This window comes from Pipistrellus kuhlii, unplaced genomic scaffold (genome assembly GCF_014108245.1).
Source record: "Pipistrellus kuhlii isolate mPipKuh1 unplaced genomic scaffold, mPipKuh1.p scaffold_m20_p_31, whole genome shotgun sequence".
Lineage (NCBI taxonomy): Eukaryota > Metazoa > Chordata > Mammalia > Chiroptera > Vespertilionidae > Pipistrellus > Pipistrellus kuhlii.
The window spans coordinates 2,167,627-2,195,560 of NW_023425531.1; the positions used below are offsets into that span (position 1 = coordinate 2,167,627).

The 27,934-nt window shown below is 45.0% G+C and overlaps 1 protein-coding gene across 4 annotated transcripts in view; it reads left to right on the top strand.

Moving 5' to 3' along the window:
• Positions 1-6,043: 6,043 nt before the first annotated feature.
• USP31 (ubiquitin specific peptidase 31) overlaps positions 6,044-27,934 on the top strand; it is a 73,171-nt gene continuing 51,280 nt past the window's right edge. For all 4 annotated transcript variants that reach the window (XM_036460179.2, XM_036460178.2, XM_036460181.2 and 1 more), the window contains exon 1: positions 6,044-6,845. In XM_036460179.2, coding sequence (XP_036316072.1) covers positions 6,273-6,845 — 573 coding nt within the window. In that variant the 5' untranslated portion in view covers positions 6,044-6,272. The remainder of the gene's footprint in view (positions 6,846-27,934) is intronic.

Genomic DNA, 27,934 nt, shown 5'->3' on the forward strand with positions numbered 1-27,934 from the left:
TGACAATGCCCAGTGTTCTGGTATAATTTATTAGATGCTATGCCAGCTTCTAAGGGCAGGGATTAAGTGAAAACATTTTTGGCTGAGAACAGTTCCCCAGAAGCAGACTCTGAGATGAGAATTCATGTGAAAGTGATTTATTAAGGAAGAGCTCTTAGAGAAACTCTTAGGGGTGAAGAGAGCAGGCCACCAAAAGGCAGAAAGGATGACATTTGGGGCAAGGTCCTGAAAAGAGTGCCTTTGGCCTGGCCCTGCAGGGAGCTCTGGGATGTAAGCTATACCTCAGGCTTTGCTGGGACTGGAGGCAGAGAAGCTGGGCTTCATATTCCTGCACCCAGCTCCAGAGGCCCCCAGGACATCAGCCTCGGCACCTCCAGCTCTCTGTGTTGGGTGAGGCAGTGCCAGTGGCCCCAAGGCAGGCAAGGAGATAGCCGCAGGTGAAGCCGCAGGAAGCAAAGCACATAGGGTCTGGCTCGGACACCAACAGTGCCACACAGCATTCTGGGGCCTCGTGAACGCCTGTGAAAAGGATAAATGACTGGTGGGCAGGGGACACCATTGCCATCCGCCAATGATAACAGAGTCACACATTAAGAAATACATTTAACTCATTTCTGTGGTCCTGAATTGAAAAAGGAAATGGAATCTCAACAATTCTTCGTAAGATTTTGCTAGTAAACTGGAACACATGAATGTTTTCCTAGCAAGGTAAAATGACTACAATTAATTCAAGAAGAGAAAGAAATTTACAAAGACCACTATTAATGGATAAAAGTTACAAAATATTTTAAAGTATGGCCTGCTCTACCAGGTTGAGAGAGTACATTGTTTGAATTATTAGAAACTTTGAAAACACATTGATTTATTTATCCTTACCTGAGGATATGTTTTTATTATTTGAGAGAGAGAGAGAAAGGAAGAGGAAGTGGGGGGAAGGGGAGGAGAGAGAGAGAGAGAGAGAAAGAGAGAGAGAGAGAGAGAGAGAGAGAGAGAGAGAGAGAGAGAGAGAGGAAAACATTGATCAGTTGCCTCCCATATGAGTCCCGACCAAGGATAGAACCCGCTACTATTGGTGTACAGACGACAACCATAGGGCAAGGGCTGAAAGCACATTTAAATTGTTGCAGAGCCTAAAGATAATAGGGATCCTTCCCAGTTGTTTTTAAAAAGCTGGCAAACTGGGTAACCTGCTTTGGGCCCCCTTCCTGCTGCCCTCTTGCGGCAGGAAGTCTGCCTATCTCCCAATAAACTTTGTTTCAGCCAGAAAAAAGAAAAGAAAAAGAAAAAAAAAAAGAAAAAAGAAAAAAGCCTGGCAGACTGAAACCTGACAAAGGCAGTAAGCATGCACACAGACTGCAAACTGGTTTTCTTATAAAAAAAATAAATAAATTGCCCTGGCTGGCTGCTCAGTGGTTAGAGCGTTGCCCTGTGGACTGAAGGGTTGTGGGTTTGATTCTGGTCAATGGCATATACCTCTGTTGCAGGCTTGATCTCCAGTGCATGTGGGAGGCAATCAGTCGATGTATCTCATCAATGTGTCTCTCTCCCTCCCTTCCATTCTCTCTAAAAGAAAACCAATGGAAAAAATATCCTTGAGTGAGGATTAACAACAAAAAAGGACATAAATTTCTGTATGCTATGCTAGCAAGTAGATAAAGCAATACATTCAATTCGATCAATATGACACGACACACGCTACATGAATAGTTTGCAGTGGATAGTTGTCATTTTTGGCTGCCAGCATTAAATAGTCTCCTTTTCCTCCTTCTCCTTCTCCTCCTCCTCCTCCTCCACCTCCTCTTCCTCCTTCTCCTCCTCCTCCTCCTCTTCCTCCTTCTCCTCCTCCTCCTCCCCTCCTCCTTCTCCTCCTTCTTCTCCTCCTTTTCCTCCTTCTTCTTGGGATCTCTAGGCAGATGGGAGGTCCCCTACCCCCTGTAGGAAATGTGGTCTCTTCCCTTCTTCCCTTCTAGCAAGTGACTAGACCAAGTATGCAGCCCAACCACATACATGGGGCTTAGAATTGGAAAGGTGTAGCAGCAAGCATTCCATCAAAAATTATTCAACATGAGCCACAGTGCCTATAGCAGAGCCGAGTCCAGCAGGTGGCTGCCACTGTGCAACGGCGTGCCAGCCTTGGCGGCAGCAGCACATGCCAGCTTCTCGTGTGCTGTTTTCCAGAGGTGCTGTCTTCCTGGGTTTTCTAAGTCTGACCTGAAGTATTTCTGACAGTTCTGTGAGCTTTGAGAAGTGTTTCCAATGGACTCCTTTTCTGCCTCAGTTAGTTCAAAGGAGTTCATGTTCTTCGCTACCAAGAATCTATGATGGGCATACCGGTCAGAGGAAAGCCAAAAGCCGGGGTTCGTCTCTGTTGACGTCGGTTTGATAAAATTCCAGATCCATTTCTGTTAACAACCCTTTCTGAAGTAGGAATAAATGGATGCCACTTTAATGCAATAAATAATATATATCTCAAACCAAAAGCAGGCATCGTGCTTGCTAGCATTGGAAGCATTGCTATTAATGTCAGGAACAATCAAGCCTTCCCACTCTCATGACTACTACTTAACTGAATTCTGGAAGGGTACTCAGACGAGAAAGAGAGAGAGAGAGAGAGAGAGAGAGAGAGAGAGAGAGAGAGAGAGAATGAGGAATAAAAAGTATAAAGGAAGAGGCCAGGTTATTACCTCATGCATTGACATGAATGCCAGAAAAAAAAACAGGAGAACCAACAGGAAATTAGGAGAAAGAACTACAGTACATCAGGTGGCTGATTACAAAATAATTTCTCCTAGAGACAAACAACTGAAAATATAATGGCATAAAAGTATCCCATTTATAGTATCAACAAATAGGAATCAATGTATTAATGTTACAGATCTATGGAAAGAAACTATGCTGTTCTCAGGACATGAAAAGTACGTATAAATTTTTAAAAGACACACTTTATTTTCAGGGAAGATAAATTATGATGATGTCAATTTCACCTAAATTAATCTACATAAATAAATACCTGCAAAGGATTGAATTCTGAGATAACAACCCAACAGTGAATAAAATACTGGGAGATGTAGCCCTACCAAACATTGCAATATATTCTCAATCCATGTTATTGTGGATTATATTCACACAGCAGTGAGATAGAACAGAATTTTTAAAAACCCTAAATATATGTGGTTTACTGTGTGAATAAAAAGTGACATTATAAAGCAGGGGGGAAAGGTTAGATTGTCAGTCACAGAACTAACGTTACCGTAAGGGAATGAGCTTACAATCTGCCACCTGCTCTAAGGTACAGGCCTCCTCACAGCAGCAGAGGCTCGTCTGATTCATAGTGGACACCTAGTGAGGTAGCCTTCATACAGATATTGATTAGAGAGAGTGGAAGGGAGAGAGGGAGAGAGAGTCATCCACTTAGAGAGATAAATGGACTGCTTGTCTCCCACATGGGCCCTGAGGAAGGCCAGGGATCAAACCTGCAACCCAGGTATGTGCCCTTGATTGGGAATTGAACCCTTTGGTGCTTGGGCCTAATCCCTGAGCACACTGACCTGGGGTCAGCTCTAATTTCTTTGAAGCAGAAATTAGACTATGTATTTAATCCCTGGAGAAGAAACCTGGGTTCCCCAAGATATGTGATCAGTGCCGGGCCTCGCCAGCAGGTGAGGGAATCCCAAGGCAGGTACTGGGCATGGAGGCCATAGGGGCATAGGCTACCAAGGAGACAGAACTGAACCTCACATCACCCTGCTTGCCCCCGGAGGATGGCTGGTTAGCCAGAGACGGGTAAGATTCCTCAGGGAAGGAACAACCTAAGACAGGCACAGTCGCAGACAGGCCATCAGGAGAGAACTTGGGGGTCAACAGAGGTGGGACACAGACCCTTACTGCCCCTGCAACTTTGCAGGGCCTGAACCTTCACCTCTTCTGAGGAAGGTCTCCTGACCCCATGGCTGCTTCACTTTCCATGCACAGCTCAAATCGGGACCCAGGTAACAGACAGAGACTTGGCTGACAGCAGCTGCCCTCTCACTGCAACAAGACTTGTTTGAGAGGTCTGGTACCCATGGTGAGGGGAAGTGGGTTTTTGATATCCAAATCCAGCCTAGTACCAGGAATGCTCAGGGCCTACTCAAGAAGGCAAATAACCCTTTCCACTAATACGCACAGGGTAAAATAAGATGGTTGTTAGAGTGTTGAGTTTGACAGTAGAATAGTCAAGTTTTCGGAGTAATTTAAATTGGCTAATTGAAATAAGCGAATATTCTAGAAAAATTGACTGTAATGTACAAAAAGCTGTTCCTAAAGTATTAAGAAAAAATTTTATTGGCAGTTCATCTCATGGTAAAATTGCATAACACCTAAAGCAGTCATATTTTAGCCCAAAAAATTAAAATGTAAAAGCTATCAAAATTTCTGAAAGCCTCCTAATATTTAAATTTTTTAAAAAAGGGGTTGATACCGGTAGTAGAAGAATATCATGTAAGGGAAAATAGCCTGTAAGTAAATTACATCTAGAAAATTTGTACTTTAGAAAATTAACTTTTATTTGTAATGCTAACAGCAAGACACCCATGAAAAACACACATGGTGTCAAAACAAGCCAAAGGAAAATCATTTGGGTAAAAAATGAAAAGGGATCCCAAGTCAAATTTATAGAAAAGATTCCTTTATTAACTTTTGGTTGAAAATATGTTTGTATATTTTCAGAAAACACCTCCGAGACCATGTGGATTCCTGCAACAGAGAGGAATTGACAGGAGTGCCTCAGCCATGAAGACAGAAGAGACGCAGTCCAGAGATGGAAGATGCTGAATTCGCCTCGCCAGACCAGCAGACAGTAGCTGCGTGTCGCTGAAGGATGCCCAGGACCAAACCAGAGAGGGTCGGACCTGCATCACCACCGTTTGGCCACCAACCAGATCTGAAATACCATGGCTGACATGTACACGTAAGAACTGTTTGACATTGAAATTGGGACTCAAAAGAACTGTTGACCCAGAAGGGAACTCACTACAGACTGATTCATTTGCCTCTCAGCATAACTATTATGGCTTGTCTCATTTTCCGTTCTTATAAGGGAATTCCTTGTATCACATGATCTCACGCATCTAGGAGAAATAATGAACAACATAAACTGATGAACAGAAACAGACCAGAGTCAGGGAAGCATCCATCAGACTGTCCAACCTCAGAGGGAAGGCAGGGGAGGGTGGGGGTAAGGGGGAGAGATCAACCAAAGGACTAGTGTGCATGCATATGGGCCTGGCCAGTGGTTACGGACAACGAAGGGGAGGGGGCTTTCAGGATGAGGGGGGTGGGATGGAAACGGGGGGATGAGGACAATTATGTGATACCATAATCAATAAAAAAAAGAAAAAAAAAAGAACTATGTGTTTAGTGAGGGAATGATGGCTGACTCCAGCGGGACTTTATAATTTGTAATCTTCATCCTCCCACAGGCGCAGGAAGGAAGATGGGAATCCAACCGGCGACCCAAGTACGTGCCCCTGACGGGGACCCTCCGGTGCGGGCCGGCCTTTGGGGGCTGGCTGAGGAGGAGGAGGGGTTCTGATGACGCTTCCCACTGCGACCCCAAGTGCCGCCAGAGACAGCGGCCGGCGGCCCCAGGCGGCGGCGGGCGGGCAGGTCCCGTCCATCTCCCCTCCCGGCGGCGCGGCGGCGCGGCGGCGCGGCGGCGCGGCGGCGCGGCGGCGCGGCGGCGCGGCGGCGCGGCGGCGCGGCGGCGCGGCGGCGCGGCGGCGCGGCGGCGCGGCGGCGCGGCGGCGCGGCGGCGCGGCGGCGCGGCGGCGCGGCGGCGCGGCGGCGCGGCGGCGCGGCGGCGCGGCGGCGCGGCGGCGCGGCGGCGCGGCGGCGCGGCTCCCGCCGCAGACCCGCCGCAGACCCCGCCGGCGGAGCGGCGCCCACGGAGCCGGCCCGGAGCCGCCCCGCCCCCGGGGCCGCCCACACCAGACACGGCCCGCCAGGCTTCACGCCGGGACCGCGCCGGAGCCGCCGTTACCTCCGCGGCCGGGGGCGGCGACTCCGTTCCCTCAGTCAACATGGCGGCGGCGGCGGCTTCAGCGCCGGGCGGCGGCGGCGGCGGGTCACGTGAGCGGCCCAGCTGGGCCGGCCGCGCGCGCTCCCGCCGCCGCCGGCTCTGGGCGGCTCGGAGGCGTGCGGCGGCGGCCCGGCGCGGCGGGATGCGGCGGCGGCCGTGGCGGGGCCGCGGGCCGGGAGGGCGGGCGCGGGGATGAGCGTGGGCGGCCGCCGCCATGTCCAAGGTAACGGCGCCCGGCCCCGGGCCGGCGGCGGGCGGGAAGGAGAAGCGCTCCTTCAGCAAGCGGCTGTTCCGGAGCGGCCGCGCGGGCGGCGCGGCGGCCGGAGCGCCCGGGCCGGCCGCGCCCTCGCCGTCGTCGGCGCGCTCGGTGGGCAGCTTCATGAGCCGCGTCCTCAGGACGCTGTCCACGCTCTCGCACCTGAGCTCCGAGGGCGGCGGCCCGGACCGCGGCGCCCTCCGCGGCTGCTTCCCGCCCGGGCCGCCCGCGCCGCCGCCCTGCCCGCCGCCCGCGCCGCCCGCGCCGCCCGCCTGCGAGCCGGTGCCCGGCGTGGCGGGGCTCCGCAACCACGGCAACACGTGCTTCATGAACGCCACGCTGCAGTGCCTCAGCAACACCGAGCTCTTCGCCGAGTACCTGGCGCTCGGCCAGTACCGCGCCGGCCGGCCCGCGCCCGCGCCCGCGCCCGAGCCCGCCGGCGCCGCGGGGGAGGTCACGGAGCAGCTGGCGCACCTGGTGCGCGCGCTCTGGACGCTGGAGTACACCCCGCAGCACAGCCGCGACTTCAAGGTGGGCCCCGGCCCCTCCAGGCCCAGGCCGGCGGGTCCGGGAGGTGGGTCGGTTGGTGGACCGAGGGAATGGGGGACGCATCCTCCATCGCGTGTGTGTGCAGAGCGTCCCGCCCGCCGGGCTGGGGCGGCGGGTGTGCACCCGGCGAGCCGGGTCCGGCACGGTGGGGTCGCCGGTCGGGCAGCCTCGCCCGTTGCACCCTCGCCGTGCGGGCTGCCTCCGGCCCCGCGCGGGGGGCGGGGGGCTGAGAGCTGCTACCGGGATGGGCGTGCTCCCCGCCCACCCACCCGAGGGCGGCCGCCGCGGGGTGCGCCCCGTGGGTGCACAGACCGCGAGTAGCCGCTCTGAGTGCTTTGATGGAAAAGACTTGATAAGTTAACGGGCCGTGTCGGTGGTTTGAAGACAGTGAACCTGGTGATGCCGCCACTGCCAGCGGGCGGGCGCGGGTAGGCGACCCCTCGGAGGGTATGGGACCGCCTGAGGCCTGGGCGGCGGGAAGGCCTGGAGGCGGAGGAGCTGCGCCCACGCGGGAGGGTGGTGCGGGGCGGCGGCCTGTGAAGGCTTTGCTGGCCAAGACGCAAAATCCAGGCTGCCATGTAGGTGCTTTTAATTGACCAAAATAAAAACAGTGAAGTTGAGTACAATACTTTGCAATCCAGGTCCACCGATGAGAAGAATGAGATTATTTCTGCAGGGAAATAATTGCCTTTCAAAGTTAGGGTGGGAGGCCACCCGGAAAAGCAGTATGCCATTCCCGATATTCTCCCGAACACAGATTGAATGCAAGTTTTCGTTTTTACAGACCATTCTTAGCTCACCGGCCGCACAAGTACAGGCAGTGGGCTAGACAAGGCCCGTGGGCCCCGCAGGGAGCGGGCTGGAGCTGAGGGCTGAGGCAGGTGATGTGGGACCATTTAGGCGGCACTAAGGGGATGAATGGGCTCTTATTCTCAGCAAAAAGGAGAAGATGGTTTGAGATTGTCTGAGGTGGGAAATAGAATTAAATTAACCAGAATGAAACCACACAGTGAGAAACCTATTTTTTTTCCCCCTTTCTGTCCTGATCACGCTCAAGAGAAAGTCTCAGCGTGGCGGTTGCCTTGGCTTTAACACTGCTTGCTCACTCCCTACCTTTTTTTTTTTTTTTAACAAAGCAAGAAAAAGCTTCAAGTTTAGAGGCTTTAGTAGTCAACAGTAGCTGGAATGTAGTAAGGTGATGTCATTGGGCTTTTTTCACATTTGTCTTGTATTCATGGCAAGTGGTACTGGCTTTTCACTGATACTATGACGTTTCTTTTAAAAATCCTTGTTTAAATAAGAGTGAATGACTTGATTAAAATATAAAATGGTAATCTGTCCGAGGAGCCAGAGCTTGGTTGAGGACTTCCCTTCTTGCTGAGAACAGCGCTGCCAGGGTGCGCCCCTCTCCTTTTAATACACTTTACTTACATTATATTTATGTGTATGTTGTTCTGCCCTGTTTCTCAAAGAGAAAAGGTGATTGCTGTTTGATCTTGGAAATTTGAATGGAAATACTTGACTAGTATAGGGACTGGAAAAAATTAGGTCCATGTCAGAAATCTCAAAATAAGTAAGTAGGAGAGGATGACAACCAGCCAGCGACTGTAAAAAAAGTATTTTTCTTTTTTAATTTTCCTTAGAGTTGTCTGTAAGCCACAGCAGTTACAAACTTTTTAAGGTCAGAGCCAAGTGTTTTAAGTTTCATTTTCTCCTTTTTTTCCAAATGTGAAAATAAATTTCAACAGCATTTGGTATGAGAACATTTCCATTGCTTTTTAAGAGATTGTGTTCATTCTTTTATGCACTAAAAAGCTGGACAGAAATAGGTCAGTGATTCTAGAAATGCCAAGACTGATTTGTAGGTATGCTTTCGTAAAGTTGAACAGATTCTTAGAGGACCTATTTTTTTTGAAAAGTGTAATCTCTGAACCTTAGTAGGTTTCACTTTGCACTCCTTCACCTCCCATTTATTGAAGATTTACCCAACCATTTAGGAGCCAGACCATTTCTGGTTTCTACTCTGTTATCCTTAGTTCTCATTGGCTTTTTGTCCTTAGTGTTTGCCACCTTGACTTCTACCTAGGCAAGGCAGGAGGCCTTGAGAGGGGGAAAGTTCTCCCAGAAGCCCCTCAGCAGGCTTCTGCTGACATCTCACTGACTAACCATGTCCCTTTGCTCCTGGCTGCCATGGAGGTGTGGGTGGACATTTGGGCTTTCCTGCTTTAATAGAGGAGATGAGTGAGGCTGCCGCCCAAACGCACCTTCACCCGGCGGAGACACCGCCTGCCGGTGAAGAACTGAGTCTCCAGGAACCTGGCCAGTTTCCACACTTTGATGTGCTGCATTTCTAACCAAGCTGGTGTCTGGGTTACACCGTGGAGATGGAGGGAGTACAGAACGTTTGGGAGAAGGAGGATGTGAACGCATTGTAGGCTCCCCTGGTTGAGACATTACCCTCTGGAAGTTAAAAATCCAGAGCCAACTTTTAAGTAGGAGAGTGATAGGATCAGGTTTCTTCTTTTCCTTTTATTTCTCCCAGTTTGGTAAGCCTGGTGGATTACTTTCTATTTTTCCAGAATGTTTTATTACAGCCACATTTAATGGCTGTGATTTGAGCATTAAGAAAGTTGAACACCAAAGGAGGTGGATGTGAGGCCTACTCGTCACCATGCCCTGCTGGTCCACATTCCGTATTAATTGGAGCTTAGAAGCTGACCAGATAAATGGATTTTTGTGTTGGGAGAGCTAAATGGTGGTTAAGGCTGGATTTTCATTTCCCATGGTTGACTGTCCAACCTGGGTGTGCTTTAAGATAATTAAAGCTGCCACCTAGATCTTTTTTATTTTTTATTTTTTTTAATGCAGATACTGTGCTCTTACTCAGATATTAAGCTATGGTGGTTCTCAACCAGTGTGTTTTTGCCTACTTCCCCAAATCATGGGTCATATCTGGAGATATATTTTAGTTGTCACAACTTTAATAGGAGGCGGGCATAAATGCTTCAGGTCCTTAGAGATGCTCTCTAGCTTCCAGTTCTCAGTGCCCCTTTGCAGGAAGAGAAAGATAGATGATCAAGTAGGAAAGATAAGTTTTTAGCAGCCGTACTCACACCATGCTCCCAGAGAACAGCGGGAGCGTAGTGATCTGATAACAAAGCTGGGGGAACTCCATCCAGAGTTGCAGCAAAACAAAAAGTAATGGAATTTTCTCTCCCATGGTGTTTTCCTTGAACTTTGGTGCCTGGTGTTGCTTATTTATTAGTGAGAGTTCTGGGTTACAGAGAGTCAACATATAGAATTGAGGAGTGGCAGACAAGCTCGCATGACTGACACTGGCTCGGTGCCACAACTTGCTTTTTCATGGACTCATGCTACAGGCCTTTGAGAGATGTTTCCTGGTTTGTACGAAGCTGTTTAGTACATTGCAATTTCATAGTGGTTTCTAAGAAGTACTCTGTATTCAGGTATCCCTTGAATTCCTTTGAAAATAGAAAAAAAGAAAAGAAATTGTATAGGTCCCATTTAAATTTGTGATAGTATAAATAGAAAGTACGGCTCTTTCTGGTCAGTTCCCTTGTCTGTGAAATGCTGTCGCTTTAGTTAGTGAAGCTCCCAGTCTCTGAAGGAGCAAGGAGGTGATAAAATCATCACGGTTTTGCCTTGGAAGGAGACGTGGTGGGTGTGAGCAGTCCCCCGCCTTTCTGGATGATGGGACCGAGGTTCACCTGCTGGCTGGAGGCCGAGGGAGCAGAACCAGAATTTTTACTTCCACTTTGTCACCCTGCATTGCTGAGACTCACGCCGAGTCCTGTGTCTGGTTGCCTTATTCGTACAACCATTGAGAGGACAGGTTTCAACATAAAATGTCAGCTGTCAGGTGGACATGCTGAAACGTGTAGCATTTTCCTCTCTGAGGTTGTGGTGCTGAATGGCAACGAACACAGATGTCAGCCACAGCTGCTCCACACGTGTGCCGGTGCTGCTTGTACCCTGGCACTGCAGGTTTTCTTAAAGACGGTTCTTTCTGACTGGTTAAATGTGCATACGAACATGCATACATTTGTATAGGCTCATTCTCCACAGGTGGCTATGCATTTATACTCTCAATCTCAGGACTGACTTTCCCCTGTACCCTCACCTGGTACATTTGGAGGAGAGGAGGACAGAGGCTGGGAGAGATGGGCAGGTGGGCGAGGCCGGTCCCACAGGGCTTCTCGGTGCACATCGGGGGGGTTTAGGTTCTTTTCTGAAGGCAGTGGGGAATGGCTGCAGGACTTGGACAGTTCTGTTCTTCCCTCATTAAAACATGGTCATTCAAATGCTGAACAGTGGAAAGAACAGAATCAGGGAGACCAGGTAGGGGCTTCTGTGATAGATGAAGTAAAAGTGGGGGTGACGGAGATGGAGAAGTGGATGGATTTGAGATTATCTGCAGAGGTAGACTCCACAGGACTTGCTGGGGTGAGGGGTACACTGAGACAGAGGGATGCATCCAGAATAACTCCCAGTGGTTTGTCTTAAGCAACTGAGTGTTACCAGTACTTACTTGAGCAGCAATTTTAGGGGTCAGGAGTTCATTTTCAGATGTGTTGAAAATAGGATATTCATGAGATGTCTAGTAGGCAGTCTGGAGTTCAGAAGATTGAAACTAGCTAAAGAAAAGAAGGGAGCCATCAACTTTTTGGTGGTGCTTAAAGCCATGGAATATGCGTTGAATGGGGTTTGATGATAAATAAGTCTTAGATAGTTAAGAAGAGGGGTGTCGTCTCAGGATGGTGGGGAAACATTCTGAGCAGAGGGATAGCATTGGCACATGGTCATGGAAGCTACTGTGGAGGCTGTGGAGGCTTGATTTGGACTTGTGCCAACCTTGGCACCGTTGACATACCTGACATTATTGGCTGGGCTATTTTTTTTGTTGCGGGGGGCTGTCCTGGCATTGTAGGATGTTTGTTAGAGTCCCTGTCCTCTCCACATATCACTGATGACAATAAAAAATGTCTCCAGATATTTTCAAATGTCTCCTGGGGGGCAAAATCACCCTTGGTTGAGAACCATTGATTTGGAGAGAAATAAATGTAGATGTCTGAGGAGATGAGAGGAGGCAAATTATGGATGGCCTTGAAAGTCTGTCACAATAATTTAGCCCTGAGGCTGCCATCGGTAGTGATTCAGTTGAGGCTCTTGAGCTGTGCAGACATTGATTAGAGGAAAAAAAAGTCTTTTAAAAAAGTGAGTCTGATGGTGAGAAAAATATGAATCAGATGGAGGACAAAATAAATGTGGGGGGAGAGCAATCACAAGTATGAGGTGAGCTAAAGCAAGAGGAAAAGGTGAATCCAAGAGACATTTGGAGGACATCATGACATTATTAAAGGGAATCCAAGAAATGGAGAGGTAAGGAATCACCGAGGTCTCAGACTTCGGTGATGGGAGGAAAATGAGTATCTCTGATGGCAGTGGATAGCTGGCAGGGGAGTGTTTGGGGAGCTCAAGGGGCAGAGAAGATCATGCATTTATTTATTTTTTTAAATAAATCTTTATTGTTCATATTATTACAAATATTCCTCATTTTTTACCCCTCCACCAGGTTCCCACCCCACCCTCTGCCCTTTCCCCACCCCCCATTGTCCTCATCCATAGGTGCACAGTTTTTGTTCAGTCTCTTCCCACATCCCCCTCTCCCCTCCCCCTCCCCCCCCCCCCCCCCCCCGAGAATCGTCAGTCCACTCCCCTTCCATACCTCTGATTCTATTATATTCACCAGTTAATATTGTTCATCAGGTTTTTTAATTCCCTTGGCTTTTAGTTTCACTTGTTGATAGCTACATATTTGTTGATCATAATTTTTATCTATATCTTCTTCCTCTTCCTAAAGAACCCCTTTCAGCAATTCATATAATTCTAGTTTGGCGGTGATGAACTCCTTTAGCTTTTTTATTTTATTTGTGAAGCTCTTTATCTGGCCTTTGATTCTGAGTGATGGCTTTGCTGGGTAGAGTATTTTTGGCTGTAGGTTCTTGATATTCATCACTTTGAATATTTCTTGCCATTTCCGTCTGGCCTGCATGGTTTCTGTTGAGAAATCATCTGGCAGTCGTATAGGTGCTCCTTTATAGGTAACTACCTGCTTTTCTCTTGCTGTTTTTAATATTCTCTCTTTGTCTTTTGCTCTTGGAATTTTAATTATGATGTGTCTTGGTGTGGTCCTCTTGGATTCCTTTTGTTTGGGGTTCTGTGCTCTTCCTGGACTTGTAAGTCTAATTCTTTTCCCAGGTGGGGAAAGTTTTCTGTCACTATTTCTTCCAATATTTTTTCGGTATCTTGCTCTCTCTCTTCTTCTGGGACTCCTATAATTCTGATGTTGGTTCGTTTGAAGTTGTCCCAGAAGTTTCTTACACTATCTTCAACTTTCTGGATTCTCTTCTTGCTTCTGCGGAGGAGTGTCCTCTGGCTCTTTGTGTTCCAAATCTTTTACTTGATTCTTGCAATCTTCCATTCTGTTTTTAGGACTCTATAATATTTTTTATTTCAGACAATGTATTCTTTATTTCTAGTTGATCCCTTTTCATATCCTCATAGGTCTCATTTATTTTATTGGCCTTTTCTAGGAAATTCTTGAAAAACCTTATAAGCGTGTTTTTGAACTCCACATCCAGTCACTTCTTGTCCTCCATTTCTTTTGTTTGTGATGTGTTTCCTTGTCTCAGCATTTTCACAGCTTCCCTAAGTTGGTAGGGTGGTTTTGTGTGCTAAGGTGTCCTATATAGTTCAGTGGGTCAGCCTCCGAGTTACCTGAGGTGGACAGTCTTGGTGTAGCCCTTTGTGGGCTTTGTGTGCAAGTCTTGTTGTTAAGCCTTGCTTGTTGTTGGTATCACTGTGAAGGGTTGATCTCCAAGCCAATTGGCTTTGAGGATCAGAAATATCTCAGCTAGGAGGGTTTCTGTATTCTGCTTGGATGGGGCGGAGTCTTGGGGTGGCACGGCCTAGTTTTGGTGAATCCCACAAGATTGGTTGTAGGCGCGCGCACCTCTTTGGTATAGGCGCAGACAAGCTTTGGATTCCTGTCTGTCCCTCCCTAGGAGAGCCCTATTTGCGGCGAATGAGAAAGCTAGCCACTGGAAGGGCTTCTGTGTCCTGCTTGGATGGGGCGGAGTCTCGGGGTGGTGCAGACAAGCTTTATTCAGCCCCTCCCTACGAGGGTCTGGTTTCTGAGTCCCGCAGTAATGGCTTCTGGCTTCACATGCCTCCGAGAGATCTCTGCCCACTGCCTGACAGTCTGGCCTCTCCCTGTCTGGAGCCGTCTATCAGAGCAATAGGGTGGTTCTGTTTTCCTCCCTAACAAGAAAGCTAGCCGTGCATTAGCTGTCTGCCCTTTCCGCGCGCAGGGAGTAAGCCAGTAGCCAACTCGGCCCGCCCTCTCCACGCTCCATAAGCAAGCCTGCAGTGAAGTCAGGCAGCCGCCTTTTCGCGCGCACAGTTCTCCGCACCTTCACAGTTCCTGAGGTTCAGCGTGCCTTCTCTCACCTTTCCAGATGGTAGAGCCTCCTCGGCGCTTCAGGGTGATGTTTCCCCTGTTTTCCAGTTCTAAATTCAAATTTGTTGGTAGGCTGTGTTCAGGTGTCTACCCTATGCCGCCATCTTGGTTTCTCTCAAGGTCATGCATTTAATCTAAGCATGTGGAGTTGGGGCCTGGGATATCCAGGAAGGTCTTACTAGACTATTGGGCATGTGCCACGAGTTAGGACTAGCTGTGTAGACTTGGATTCAGCTGCATATAGATGATAAGTGTGAAAGTCAGAAGCCCAAGGCCAGACTGTTGGGAGACCTAAAAATAAGATGACAGGAGAGGGTGCGGACCTGCTGAAGAGGCGGGCTGAGAGACTGGGGAACCAGGAAGTCAGAGTCCTGGAACCTGGTTTATGTGATGGTGTGACTCCCTGCTTTTAGCCCTGAATATAGTGTAGGGCAGCAGAAATGCCAGTTTATACCCATTAAGAATCAAATTCAGGTTGGTATTTTGTAGACATGATATGGATTTATTAAGTGCACAAAATTATTGAGCAAGTTTATTGATTCCTGTGCTGGCTTTGTGTTGCAAAGCACTGGGGATGTGAAGATGGGTGAGATGGTTCATGCCCTTAAGGAAGTCGGGATCTAGAAGGGAAGACTGATGGGTAAAGATAGCTGCATAGGATAGGATGCTGTGATTGACAGGATGTGTATGAAGTGCTGTGCAAATGCAGGGGGAGAGCACTTGAGGAGTGGGAGGGATGTGGGGGACCAAAGAGGTGTTACCTGGACTGTGTTTTGCAGGATTTGGTAGGTTGTTCCTGCTTTTTGGCCATTGAGAATAATGATGCTGAGAACGTAGGTGTGCAAGTATTGGTTTGAATCTGTGTTTTCAGTTCATTTGTATCATGTGTTACTTCTGTGTTTAACTCTGAGAAACTGTCAGATGTTTTCCACAGTGGCTGCACCATTTTATATCCCCAGCGGCAATGCATGAAGGCTCCAATTCCTCCACATCCTTGCTAATGCTTGTTATCTTCTGTGTTTTTGTTTTGTTTTGTTGTTGTTTAATAGCCATCCTGTTGTATGTGAAGTGAAACCTCATTGGGGTTTTGATTTGAAGGAGGAGATGAAAGTAACTGAGATTTTGAAACAGGGGTCTTGGGATGGATGGTAGTTTTCAAGACCAGAAGCACAGAATGGACAGCAGTTCTGGAGGTGGGTCATACGCTCAGGGTTAGGCAGGTCACATAATATCCTAATATATAAAAACCCAGGGTCTGTAATGACTGGCTGAAGGCTCGACCAAACACCGGAAGTCAGTCCTGCAGTCAGTGCTGGGTTGCCTTGGCCACCCAGCACTGACTGCCGCTGGAGTGGGCATGGTGACCCAGCACTGATTAACAAAGGGGCTGTGGATTAGTCCCAGAGAGAGGCCCAAAGAGACAGGAAGGGTCTAATCTGCAGCCTCTGTGGCAGCTGTTGCTTAGGAGTTGCCTCTCCCTTTCTCTTCCAGCTTTCCCAGCAGCCGGCCTCCGTTGGGGGCTGCTGATCAGCCCTGCCTCCGTGGGGGGCTGCTGATCAGCCCTGCCTCTCTTATCAGGCCTGGAGATAGTACCAGAGACAGCTGACTGGCATAGAAACCAACCAATCAGAACCAAATTGGCCAGCAGAGGAGGGAAGTTAGGGGAAATCAGGCAGACAGAGTAAGGGGTGATTAGGCTGGCAGGAGAGCAGTTAGGGGTGAGATCAGGTCTGCAGGGGAGGGCAGTTAGGGGTGATCAGGCTGGCAGGGGAGAGCAGTTAGGGGTGAGATCAGGCTGGCAGGGGAGGACTGTTGGGGGTGAGATCAGGCAGGCAGGGGAGGGCAGTTGGGGTGATTAGGTAGGCAAAGAGGTTGAGGCGATCAGGCAGGCAGCATAGGGGTTAGGGGCAATCAGGGAGGTAGGCAGAGACAGTTAGAGGTGATCAGGCAGGCAGGCAGGTGAGTGGTTAGGAGCCAGCAGTCTCAGATTGTGAGAGGTATATCTGACTGCTGGTTTGGGATCGGACCTCTAGGGATCCCCATTTGGAGAGGGTGCAGACTGGGCTGAGTGGAAACCCCCCCTCTGTGCACGAATTTCATGCACTGGACCACTAGTTTGATATAAGAGCCCTAGGAAAACTTTTCAGTTATGTTTGTTGAATGTCTGTCATGTATCAGGAACTGTGCAAAGGACATCATTTAAGTTTATGGTGTCTCATGTGCAAGGGAGCTGATCTGGTTTAAACATAGAAATATCTCTGCAGATACAGAGACACAGTAATCCAGACTTAGTTGTTTTACATCTTCTTTTGTGTGGCTTACATTTTTAGTTTGACTCTGCCGCTTTTGCTTTGTTATTGGTGTGTGGTTTGATGGATTTTTCCTGTCCCCATCTCTACACTTGTCACAATGATGGGCTACTAAATAGGGCAGTGTTCTCTGTTTGTGTCATTCCCCACAGCTGTTTCCTAGAGTAAAGACCCTGGAAAACAATGACTCATGGTTTCCACAAGAAAATCTTTTATATATGTAGTGGAAAAGAAATCATTCGAAACTGAATAATTTCAAGTTGTGTCCTCTGTAGCTTTAACCTTCAAAAATATTCTGTTTTGCTCTGCTAATTACTCGTTTACTGGATGTTCCTCAAATCTCTTTTATGTTTAACAAATGACATTGTTGCAATTGCAGTGGAACAAATGGGCTGTGTTGTCTTTCATTTGTGATCTTCCTCTACTTGGAAATCATTGTTGTATGCCCTGACCAGTCACTGAACATCTGTTGCTTCTTCCCCCCGGTTGTTGAGATTGGAAGGCAGCAAACAAAGTGCCCACAAACCAACAGTTCACGCTTTAGGAGGCTTCACAGGATTGGTCAGGAAATACCCTGGTTGCTTCTGCAGTCAAGAACTCTTGTAAGCTCATCACCAGCTCCATAAATTCTTTGCTTTTACTCTTGGTCTTTCTGTCTTTAAGAGTGAGGCCGAGCTGTCTGATTCTCAGGAGAGATTTAATAATAATCATAAACCTGAAAATACCACTTGTGTGGAGCCAGATCACTGATGGTGTATATTCATATACAATTTTTCATTTAGCCTTCACAATAGACATGTGAAAGAGGCATTGCTATTCAATGTTTAAAACTAGGATTTTGGGATTTAGTTCTGGTAAGTATCAGAGCCAGAACTCCAAACTTGCATGTTTTTTTTTTATTAAGATTAAATGAGAAGATAGAAGTAAGGATTTAGTATAAAAACCTACCCATAGTAACAATTCAAGAAATGGTAGGTGATAACAAAGCTGCTCATTTTAAGTCTGGTCACCTGAGGACATTTCCAAACTCTGTTTCTTCCATTTGATAGGTGTTATTGTTTCCAGATAATCTTCTTAAAGTTTACCTGTAATTATATTTCTCTTCTCAAAAAATGCCTCTTCTACCCTGGCCAGTGTTGCTCAGCTGGTTGAGCTGAGAGGTCACTGGTTCGATTCCCAATTAGGGCACATGCCTGGGTTACAGGCTTGATCCCCAGTAGGTGTGTTCAGGAGGCAGTGGATCCATGATGTTTCTCTCTCATCCATGTTTCTCTCTCTTTGTCCTTCTCCCTTTCTCTCTAAAATCAATAAAAACATTTTTATTTTAAAAAGAAAAATGCCTTTACCTTTTCTTTTCTATACAAAATGGTATAAATTTCTTAGCTTGGCATATCAGCTTTTCCAGGAAAATGAAAAAATGCATACATAAAATCAGTGCCATTTAAAAAACTGTTAGATTTAATTAGACATAAAATGATTTATTTGCTTTAAATGTTTCTATGTTTACTGTCAGTTTCTGTACTTATTTCGTCTTAGACAGGTGACAAGTTCACAGATGGGCATCTGTCTGGATCATACTTTGAAGAACACTGCTGTGGAGCTTCCCATAGTCTGATTTTGCCTGTTGTAGTTTCAGTCAAATTTATGTCCCTGTGTTTCCTGTAAAGTAGTAGTTAGATGTGGAGGATTATTGAGGTTTATGGTTAAGGTGTGTGTTTTAACCTCCATTTTTTTGTAAAACTAATTTGTGGGTAGTGTTATTAACCTCTATCAGGAAGCCTAGTCTTGTCTGGTCATGTTTCTTGTAATGTTAGTAATGATTATTCCTAGATCATTAAGGGTCAAGAACTAGGGATGTTATAATTTTAACATTCCTTCTTCACTTAATAGCTAGAACACATCTATAAGACTTTTGCCTCCGGCAATTATTTGATTACCCCAAAGTAAATTTGGAGAAGAAAGGTAAAATAAATGCTAGACTTTTCCCCCCATCTTTATTTTCTTTTTATAAAAATTACTATTTTTAAAACCCTCATCTGAAGATATCTTTTTCCATTAATTTTTAGGGAAGGTGAAAGGGAAGGAGGGGGAGAGAGCATGAGCGAGAGCAAGAGCAAGAGAACACGCATGAGAGAGAGAGAGAGAGAGAGAGACAGACAGGCATCGATGTGAGCCCAGCCAGTATGGCTCAATGGTTGAGTATCGACCTGTGAACCAGGAGGTCATGATTCGATTCCCAGTCAGGGCAAATACCTAGGTTGTGGCCTCCATCCCCAGTGTGGGGCGTGCAGGAGACAGACGATCAGTGATTCTCATCATTGATTTTCCACCTCTCTCTCTCCCTCTCCCTTCCTCTCTGAAGTCAATTAAAAAAAGAAAGAAATGTCAATGTGAGAGAGACACATTGATTGGTTGCCTCTCTCACATGCCCTGACTAGGGCTGGGGATCAAACCTGCAGCATAGGTACGTGCCCTTGATCGGGAATTGAACTCATGACCCTTTGGTTCAAGTGCCAACACTCTAACCACTAAACAACACCAGGCAGAGCCCTACCTTAATTTTCTATTTTTCAAAATAATTAACTTGATTTCCAAATGTGGCTAGTGAGATTTTTGTTGTAACCATACTAAGCCATGGGTTTAAATGCATATTTGATGTTATTTAGTCAGTTTCAGTTATTAACCTTTTTGTCACTCAAACTGTCTCATTTTGGCCAGTGGGACAATTTGGCTCTCAAGTCCATTTGCCATAATACATACTAGTAGTCTATGATTTTAGACCAGAGTTCATGGGAGTTAGGTGTTCCAGGCTCATATTACTGTCTCTTGCCCCAGATCTGGAAGTATACATTTCTTTAAGGAGTCCTGGTCCTTTTGGTGACAAATGGTACTGAGAGGCCACATGCTGGGCACCAGGGTGCACGTGGTTTCCATGTCTTCTAAATAGGCAGAGCTAGGAAATGTACAATTTCTTTTATTTTTTATTTTTTATTGTTTAAAGTATTATGTATAGTAGTACGTATATCTCCTTTTTCCCCACTGCCTCCTCTACTCCTTGTTGCATTTCCTCATCTTACCCTCCCCCCCTCCCGTGTCTTGTGTCCATGCATACAAGTCCTTCGATTGATCTCTTTCCCCTCCTCCCCAACACTCCCCAGCCTTTCCCGCTGTAATTTGACAATCTGTTCGGTGCTTTATTGCCTCTGTATCTATCTTTTTGTTCATCAGGTTATAATGTTCTTTTTTTTCCATAAATGAGTGAGATCATGTGGTATTTTTCTTTCATGTGGTATTTTTCTTTCAAATAAGTCTGGCTTATTTCAATTTACATAATGTTCTCCAGATCCATCAATGCTGCTGCAAATGGTAAGAATTCCTTCTTTTTTATAGCAGTGCAGTATTCCATTGTGTAGATTAGGGGTGTCGAACTCAATCAGAGAGGGGGCCAAAATCTAAAATCCAGCCTAAATCGCGGGCCGAATGGTTTACTGAACAGTCATAAACTGTCATTGTGATGGAAACGCAGCGGAGTGCAGTGATGACAGCGCGGTGCGGGCCACATTGCAAGGCCTGGCGGGACGGATTTGGCCCGCGGGCCTTGTGTTTGACACATGTGGTGTAGATGTACCACAGTTTTTTAATCCACTCATCTGCTGATGGGCACTTAGGCTGTTTCCAAATCTTAGCTATGGTGAATTGTACTGCATGAACATAAGGGTGCATATATCCTTTCTGATTGGTGTTTCTAGTTTCTTGGGATATATTCCTAGGAGTGGGACTACTGGATCAAATGGGAGTTCCATTTTCAGTTTTTTTGAGGAAACTCCATACTGTTCTCCACAGTGGCTGCACTAGTCTGCATTCCCACCATCAGTGCACGAGGGTTCCTTTTTCTCCACATCCTCGCCAGCACTTGTCATTTGTTGATGATAGCAATTCTGACAGGTGTGAGATGGTACTGCATTGTTGTTTTGATTTGCATCTCTTGGATGATTTAGTGACTTTGAGCATGTTTCCATTTGTCTCTTGGCCTTCCTTCTGTCTTTTGAAAAGTTTCTAGGTCTGTTGCCCATTTTTTTTTTATTGTATCATTTATCTTCCTTTTATTAAATTGTATGAGTTTCCTTTAAATGTTTGAGATTAAACCTTTATCAATGATAACATTTGCAAATATGTTCTCCCATATTTGTTCTTGTTGTTTTGTTGATGGTTTCTTTTGCTGTGCAAAAGCTTTTTATTTTGATGTATCCCATTTGTTTATTTTCTCTTTAGTTTCCATTGCCCTCGGAGCGGTATCTGTGAAGAAATTGCTTCAGCATATGTCTGAGATTTTGCTGCTTGTGGATTCCTCTAGTGTTTTTATGGTTTCCCATCTTATGTTTAAGGCCTTTATCCATTTTGAGTTTATTTTTGTGTACAATGTAAGTTGGTGATTTGGTTTTCTTTTTTTGCATATATCTGTCCAATTTTCCCAACACCATTTATTGAAGAGACTATCTTGACTGCATTGTATGTTCATGCATCTTTTGTCAAATATTAATTGAGCATAGTGGTTTAGGTTGATATCTGGGTTATCTATTCTATTCCATTGGTTTATATGTCTGTTCTTCTGCCAGTACCAGGCTGTTTTGAGAATAGTGGTTTTGTAATACAGCTTGAAACCTGGTATTGAGATCCCACCTACTTTGTTCTTCTTTCTCAGGATTGCCGTGGCTATTCAGGGTCTTTTTTTATTCCAGATGAATTTTTGGAGGCCCGTGAAATATGCCGTTGGTATTTTAAGAGGGAGTGCATTGAATCTATAAATTGCTTTGGGTAGAATGGACATTTTAATGATGTTGATTCTACCAATCCACGAACATGGTATGTTCTTCCTCTATCACTTTTTTCAGTGTCCTGTAGTTTTCTGCTTATAGGTCTTTTACCTCCTTAGTTAAGTTTATTCCTAGGTATCTTAATTTTTTTGGTGCAATGGTAAATGGAATTGCTTTATTAGTCTCTCTTTCTGTAAGTTCATTATTGGTGTACTTAGAAATGCCATAGATTTCTTGGTGTTAATTTTGTATCTTGCTACATGGCTGAATTCATTTATTAAGTCTAATAGTTTTTTGATGGAGTCTTTTGAGCTTTTTATGTACAATATTATGTCATCTGCAAATAAGGACAGTTTTACTTCTTCTTTTCCAATTTAGATGCTTTTTATTTCTTCTTGTTGTATAATTGCAATGGCTAGTACTTCTAGTACTATGTTGAACAGGAGTGGTGAGAGTGGGCATCCCTGTCTTGTTCCTATATTTAGGGGAAATGGTTTTTAGTTTTTGCCCATTGAGTATGATGTTGACTGTGGGTTTATCATATCCTAGAGGACAGGGGGGTCCCTCAGTCTGGCCTGCACCCTCTCTAACCCAGGATCCCTCTCACAATCCAGGATGTTGGCTCCTAACCACTTTCCTGCCTACCGGCTTGACCGCTGCCTAACCACTCCCCTGCCGGCCTGATGGCCCCCAACTGCCCTCCTCTGCCTGCCTCATGGCCTCCAACTGCCCTCCCCTGCTGGCCTGATTGCCCCTAACCACCTCTGCCTTGGCCCCCACCACTGTGGCTTTGTCTGGAAGGAAGTCAGATGGTAAGAAGGTAGGAAGATGTCTAGTTTCCCAGTCTCATTAACATATTACCCTTTTATTAATATAGATGGCTTTTATTATGTTGAGGTATGATTCTTCTATTCCCACCTTGCTGAGAGTTTTTATAAAGAAAGGGTGTTGGATTTTGTCAAATGCTTTTTCTGCATCAATTGATATGACTATCTCAATTTATCTCTCAATTTGTTTGTGATGTATCAAGTTTATTGATTTGTGGATATTGTACCAGCCTTGCATCCCTGGAATAAATCCTACTTGATCATGGGGTATGATCTTTCTGCTGTACTGCTAGATTCGATTTGCTAGAATTATGTTGAGGATTTTGGCATCTGTGTTCATGAAGAATATTGGCCTGTAATTCTCTTTCATTGTGTTGTCGAAGAAACAATGGCAATAAACTACCTAACCGTACAACTCAAAGAGTTAGAAAGAGAACAACAAGAAAAGCCCATTGTAAGCAGAAGGAAGGAAATAATGAAGAGCGGAGATAAACAACATAGAGACCCCCCCCAAACACACACACACACACACACACCAAAACAAAAAACAACAAAAAACAAACAAACAAAAAATACAAAAGATCAACAAAACCAAGAACTGGTTCTTTGAAAGGATAAACAAAATTGATGAACCTCTAGCCAGGCTCACCAAGAAGCAAAGAGAGAGGACCCAAATAAACAAAATGAGAAATGAAAGAGGAGAAATAACAACAGGTCCACAGAAATACAAAGGATTGTTAAAAAATACTATGAAAAACTCTATTCCAACAAACTGGACAACCTGGAGGAAATGGACATATTCCTAGAAAAATGCAATTTTCCAAAACTCAATCAGGAAGTATCTAAACATCTCAGTAGGCCAATAACCATGGAAGAAATTGAAGCAGTCATCAAAAAACTTCCAGCAAACAAAAGCCTGGGGCCAGATGGCTTCATAGGGGAGTTTTACCAAACATTCAAGGAAGAACTAACACTTATCCTCCTCAGACTATTTCAGAAGTTTCAAGAGGAAGGAACATTTCCAAGCTCATTCTATGAAACCAGCATCACCCTATTACCAAAACCAGATAAAGACAACACAATGAAAGAGAATTATAATTTCTTTTAAAGATACACTTAATCATAAATTCATGTTTATAATTTCAATTCAGAGTACCAGGTTTTTTATTTAACATCATTGATCTTACCTGTTTTTCCTTTCTCTCATACTGAAAATTCTGTTAACACCAGTGTAAATTCTTATTTGTGTTATCCTACAGTGCACTCCTAAGTATCAGAATAACAATCCCAGTAGTAGTATCACTAATAGTGTGAGTCTTGGAAAAGATTTAAGATTTATTTTTGTTTTTGTTCATATAATATATACCCTACTAGACTGTATAGTCAAATTATAATACTATGTCTTATTAAAGTTGCTCGGAATAATTCTAAGTGTGGTTTTACTACCGACTGCATATATATGTACATTTATTTGTTTCTTTTTGCTTTTGATTTTGAGGAGTTGCTTTTTTAAATTTAATTCTATTGCATAATTATGTAAAAAATTAAATATGTGGCCTGGAGCCAAATTTACAAAACAAGATCTGTTCAGAGAAGTCTAGTTTTTATCTCTGATTTCTACACCCTGTCCCCTTTCTCCCTAAATTTTATGATTTATTCTTTTATTGGTTTTAATATAAGTGAACATGTGAGTGTGTATATATTTTTGTGGTTGTATATTGTGTGTGTGATTATATTTCCCTTTTATTGAGACAAATGCTAGCACACTATGTAATTTTCTCCATCTTGCTTTTTTCCTGTAGCTACATGAGTGCTTACCGTATGTCTTGCACAGTGGATTATTTTATTTATTCCTGATAACAGTGTAAGGTAGACACATATTATTATTTGTTTTGCAAATGAAGATACAGATGTTTCTTTAAAACTTGAATTCTGTGATTCTCTTTGTTTTTCATAGTAACTGCTCCTGTCCTCTATACATGTTTATTAGTGAATGAATGAACAGGGAACTAACTTTTGTATTGCTTTACTTTGAGCAATGATGAGGGCAGAGAAATACTATGGTATTTTTAAACAGTAGGGAAGAAAATTCAGCTTTTTCTTTGAGGTCCATAGCTCTCTACAGCTGGGGAAGACTAACCCCTTTCCTGATCAGAGGTGTTCCAAGTGTGTAATTGTAAAGCTACTAGAAGCCTGTTGGATGAAATTCATGCAAGAGTAGGCCTTTGCTGCTGAAGCCGGTTTTGCTCAGTGGATAGAGCGTCGGTCTGCGGACTGAGAGGTCCCAGGTTCAATTCCAGTCAAGGGCATGTACCTTGGTTGTGGGTACATCCCCAGTGGGGGGTGTGCAAGAGGCAGCTGATCAATGTTTCTAGCTTTCTATCCCTCTCTTTTTCTCTGTAAAAACTCAATAAAATATATTAAAAAAAAAAAAAAAAAAAAAAGTAGGCCTTTGCAGCTGCAGTGCTACCTGAAGGTGGTCTGGAAGGATATCTGGATGTTTGGCCGATTTGCATAATACACTTTTATTATTATAGATACTAACTTAATGTTCTTAATCTTACCCTAATAATATAGTCCCTTGTGACAGTTCAGGTGCTTGGCTCATCCCCCTTCTTTTAGAGCCTGGTTCCATGGAAGTTATCATGAACTAGGATAGCTAAATTAAAGATAGAACCTTTAGCCCTGGCCGGTTTGGCTTAGTGGTAGAGCGTCAGTGGGGTCTGAAGGGTCCCGGGTTCGATTCTGGTAAGCGTACATGCCTGGGTGTTGGGCTCGATCCCCACTAGTGAGTGTGCAGGAGGTGGCCAATCAATGATTCTTCCTCATTGATGTTTCTCTGTCTCTCTTCCTCTCCCTTCCTCTCTGAAATAAATAAGAAAATATATTTTAAAAAGGGTAGTACCTTTAAAAGCAACAGCTCATGGGAAATAGCTACTAGTTAATGATTTTAGGATTTTAATAGTGGCAGGAAGGGCAGGAAGAGGAGCGAAGCCTTGTTCCCCGCTGGCAGGAGGGAAGGAGCACGGGTGGCTTTTTGCCTTCCACGCAGTGGGAAGAAGAGTGAGTTAGGTTGGGGACCTGCTGGTCCTTCCCCTAGGAGCTGCATTGTGATGTCAAGCAGAGTTAGGCTCTTGTAACTGCTGCCCACCACTTCCTGACACTACTGATTCTGTCTCAGACCTTGGGCTGTCAGCATCCCACGATGGCTCTGGAAGGAGGGTGAGAGCAGTCAGTGTCCACGTCTGCTTTTCTTTGGAAAATTAGTGAATCCATGAATTTGGAATTTAGTCAGAATCTCGTGCAGCTGATGTCTTGAGTTAGTTACCGAGTCTTGGTTACCTTGTTTTCCTTTTCCCTGCCATATAACATCTGCCACAAAGATCATGGTATTCAATAACCATTGGTTCCTTTACACCTGAGTGATGGGAACATTTTAGCAATGTTTAACACCCAGCCTGTAAGAGCAAGGAAAGCGGGGGATGCCAATAGGAAGAGCTGCAAAAGGCCACTGTAGCTATCTGTGAGGAGAAATGCGTTCCTCCTCAAAGTCTTCTCTGGGTCTGGCCTTGCCACTCTATTCGGTATCCCACCTTTGATGCATGTGTCGCTTGTTTTGACCAGTTGAATCGTAGACTGTTTTTGAAGGAGTGGTATTTAAATCTCCAGTGTTACAGTGCTAGATGATTCCCTGGAGACTTCTCAGTATGGTATGCTCTGAGCCATTGTTATGTTATTGTATGACCTTTTTGAGTTACAATAACCCGTTCATCTGGTCTTTTGGGGGACTAGAAGTTACTTCCCAGATAATTATTATTACTATTTTAATATTTTTACTGATTTCAGAGAGGAAGGGAGAGGGAAAGATTGAAACATCAATGATGAGAATCATTGATTGATTGCCTCCTGCATGGAATAGAACCATGCCCTCATGGTTCACAGGTCAGCACTCAACCAATGAGCCACACCGACTGGGCCCAGATAATTATGTATTTGAACATCAAGTCTTTAAAATTTAGACTTTTGGATTTGTAGTTTGATAGCATGTTTTATACACTCATTTTCCTAGGTGAGGTTGCTGGACACACTTTACTGTTTTCTTGGTGATTAAGACTGTCATGAGCATCGTCTAATATGCTCTTGGTCTGTAAGGTGGCTGTTTCTTTGGGGCTAGTGGGACTGTATAAGACTTGATAAATTGCTATATAGTTGAATTCTTATTCCTGCTCTTTATAATGCTTCCTCTTGCTCCCCTACCCTCTTCCCTCATGGTCCTTCCTGCTTTATCCTGGGAGCCTATACCTTCTACTGTCTCACTCCTGTGTTTTGCAGTTTCTATTCGGCTTTTAGTTAAGTAACCAGATAAATAGAATCAGCTCTAAATAAGACTAAATAAACTGAGTTAGGGCCTGAGACTCTGGCTAAGTTAAGAAACTTCTATGTTTTTTCTTTCTGAAGTTAACTAGTTTTTTTAAACTTTTAAGTGAATAAAAAGCATAAGCTTGATGGATTTTTCTAAAGTGATAATACATCGCCGAAACTGGTTTGGCTCAGTGGATAGAGCGTCGGCCTGTGGACTGAAAGGTCCCGGATTCGATTCCAGTCAAGGGCATGTACCTTGGTTGTGGGCACATCCCCAGTGGGGGGTGTGCAGGAGGCAGCTGATCGATGATTTTCTCTCATCGATGTTTCTGACTCTTTATCCTTCTCTCTTCCTCTCTGTAAAAAATCAATAAAATATATTTATTTAAAAAAAAAAAGTGATACATCAAGCTGATCAAAAAATGGGACATCAGCAGCATCCAAAAGCTCCCTCTTTTGCCCCTTCCCCGAAAAGGTAACCACTCCTCTGACTTCTAATACCGTTGATTTTTTTTGTCACTTCTTGAATTTTATTATTAGTAAAATAATGCACTATATATTCTTTTTGAAAACAGCCTTATTTAGGTGTAATTTACATGTCATGTACTGCACTCATTTAAAGAGCACAACCCAAAGGTTTTTGGTATATTCATAGTTGTGCAACAATCAATTTTAGAGCATTTTTATTATTCCTATAGGAAACCCCATACTCATTTACAGTCACTCCTCATTCCTCCCAAGTTTGTCTCTTTAGATTGACCTGTTTGGACATTTCATAAAAATGGAATCATGTAAATGTGGCCTTTTGCATCTGGCTTCTTCACTTAGCATGACTTTTTCTTTTTTTTTTTTTCTTTTTTTTTTTTTTTTTTAAATATATTTTATTGATTTTGTACGGAGAGGAAGGGAGAGAGATAGAGAGTTAGAAACATCGATGAGAGAGAGTCATCGATCAGCTGCCTCTTGCACACCCCCTACTGGGGATATGCCCGCAACCAAGGTACATGCCCTTGACCGGAATCGAACCCGGGACCCTTCAGTCCCCAAGCCGACGCTCTATCCATTGAGCCAAACCGGTCTCGGCAGCATGACTTTTTCAAGGTTCATTAGTTGTAGCATGAGTCATACTTCCTTTTTATGGTGGGAAAATATTTCATTATATGAACATACCACAGTTTGTTTATCCATTCACATGTTGACAAATATTGGGTTTGTTTCC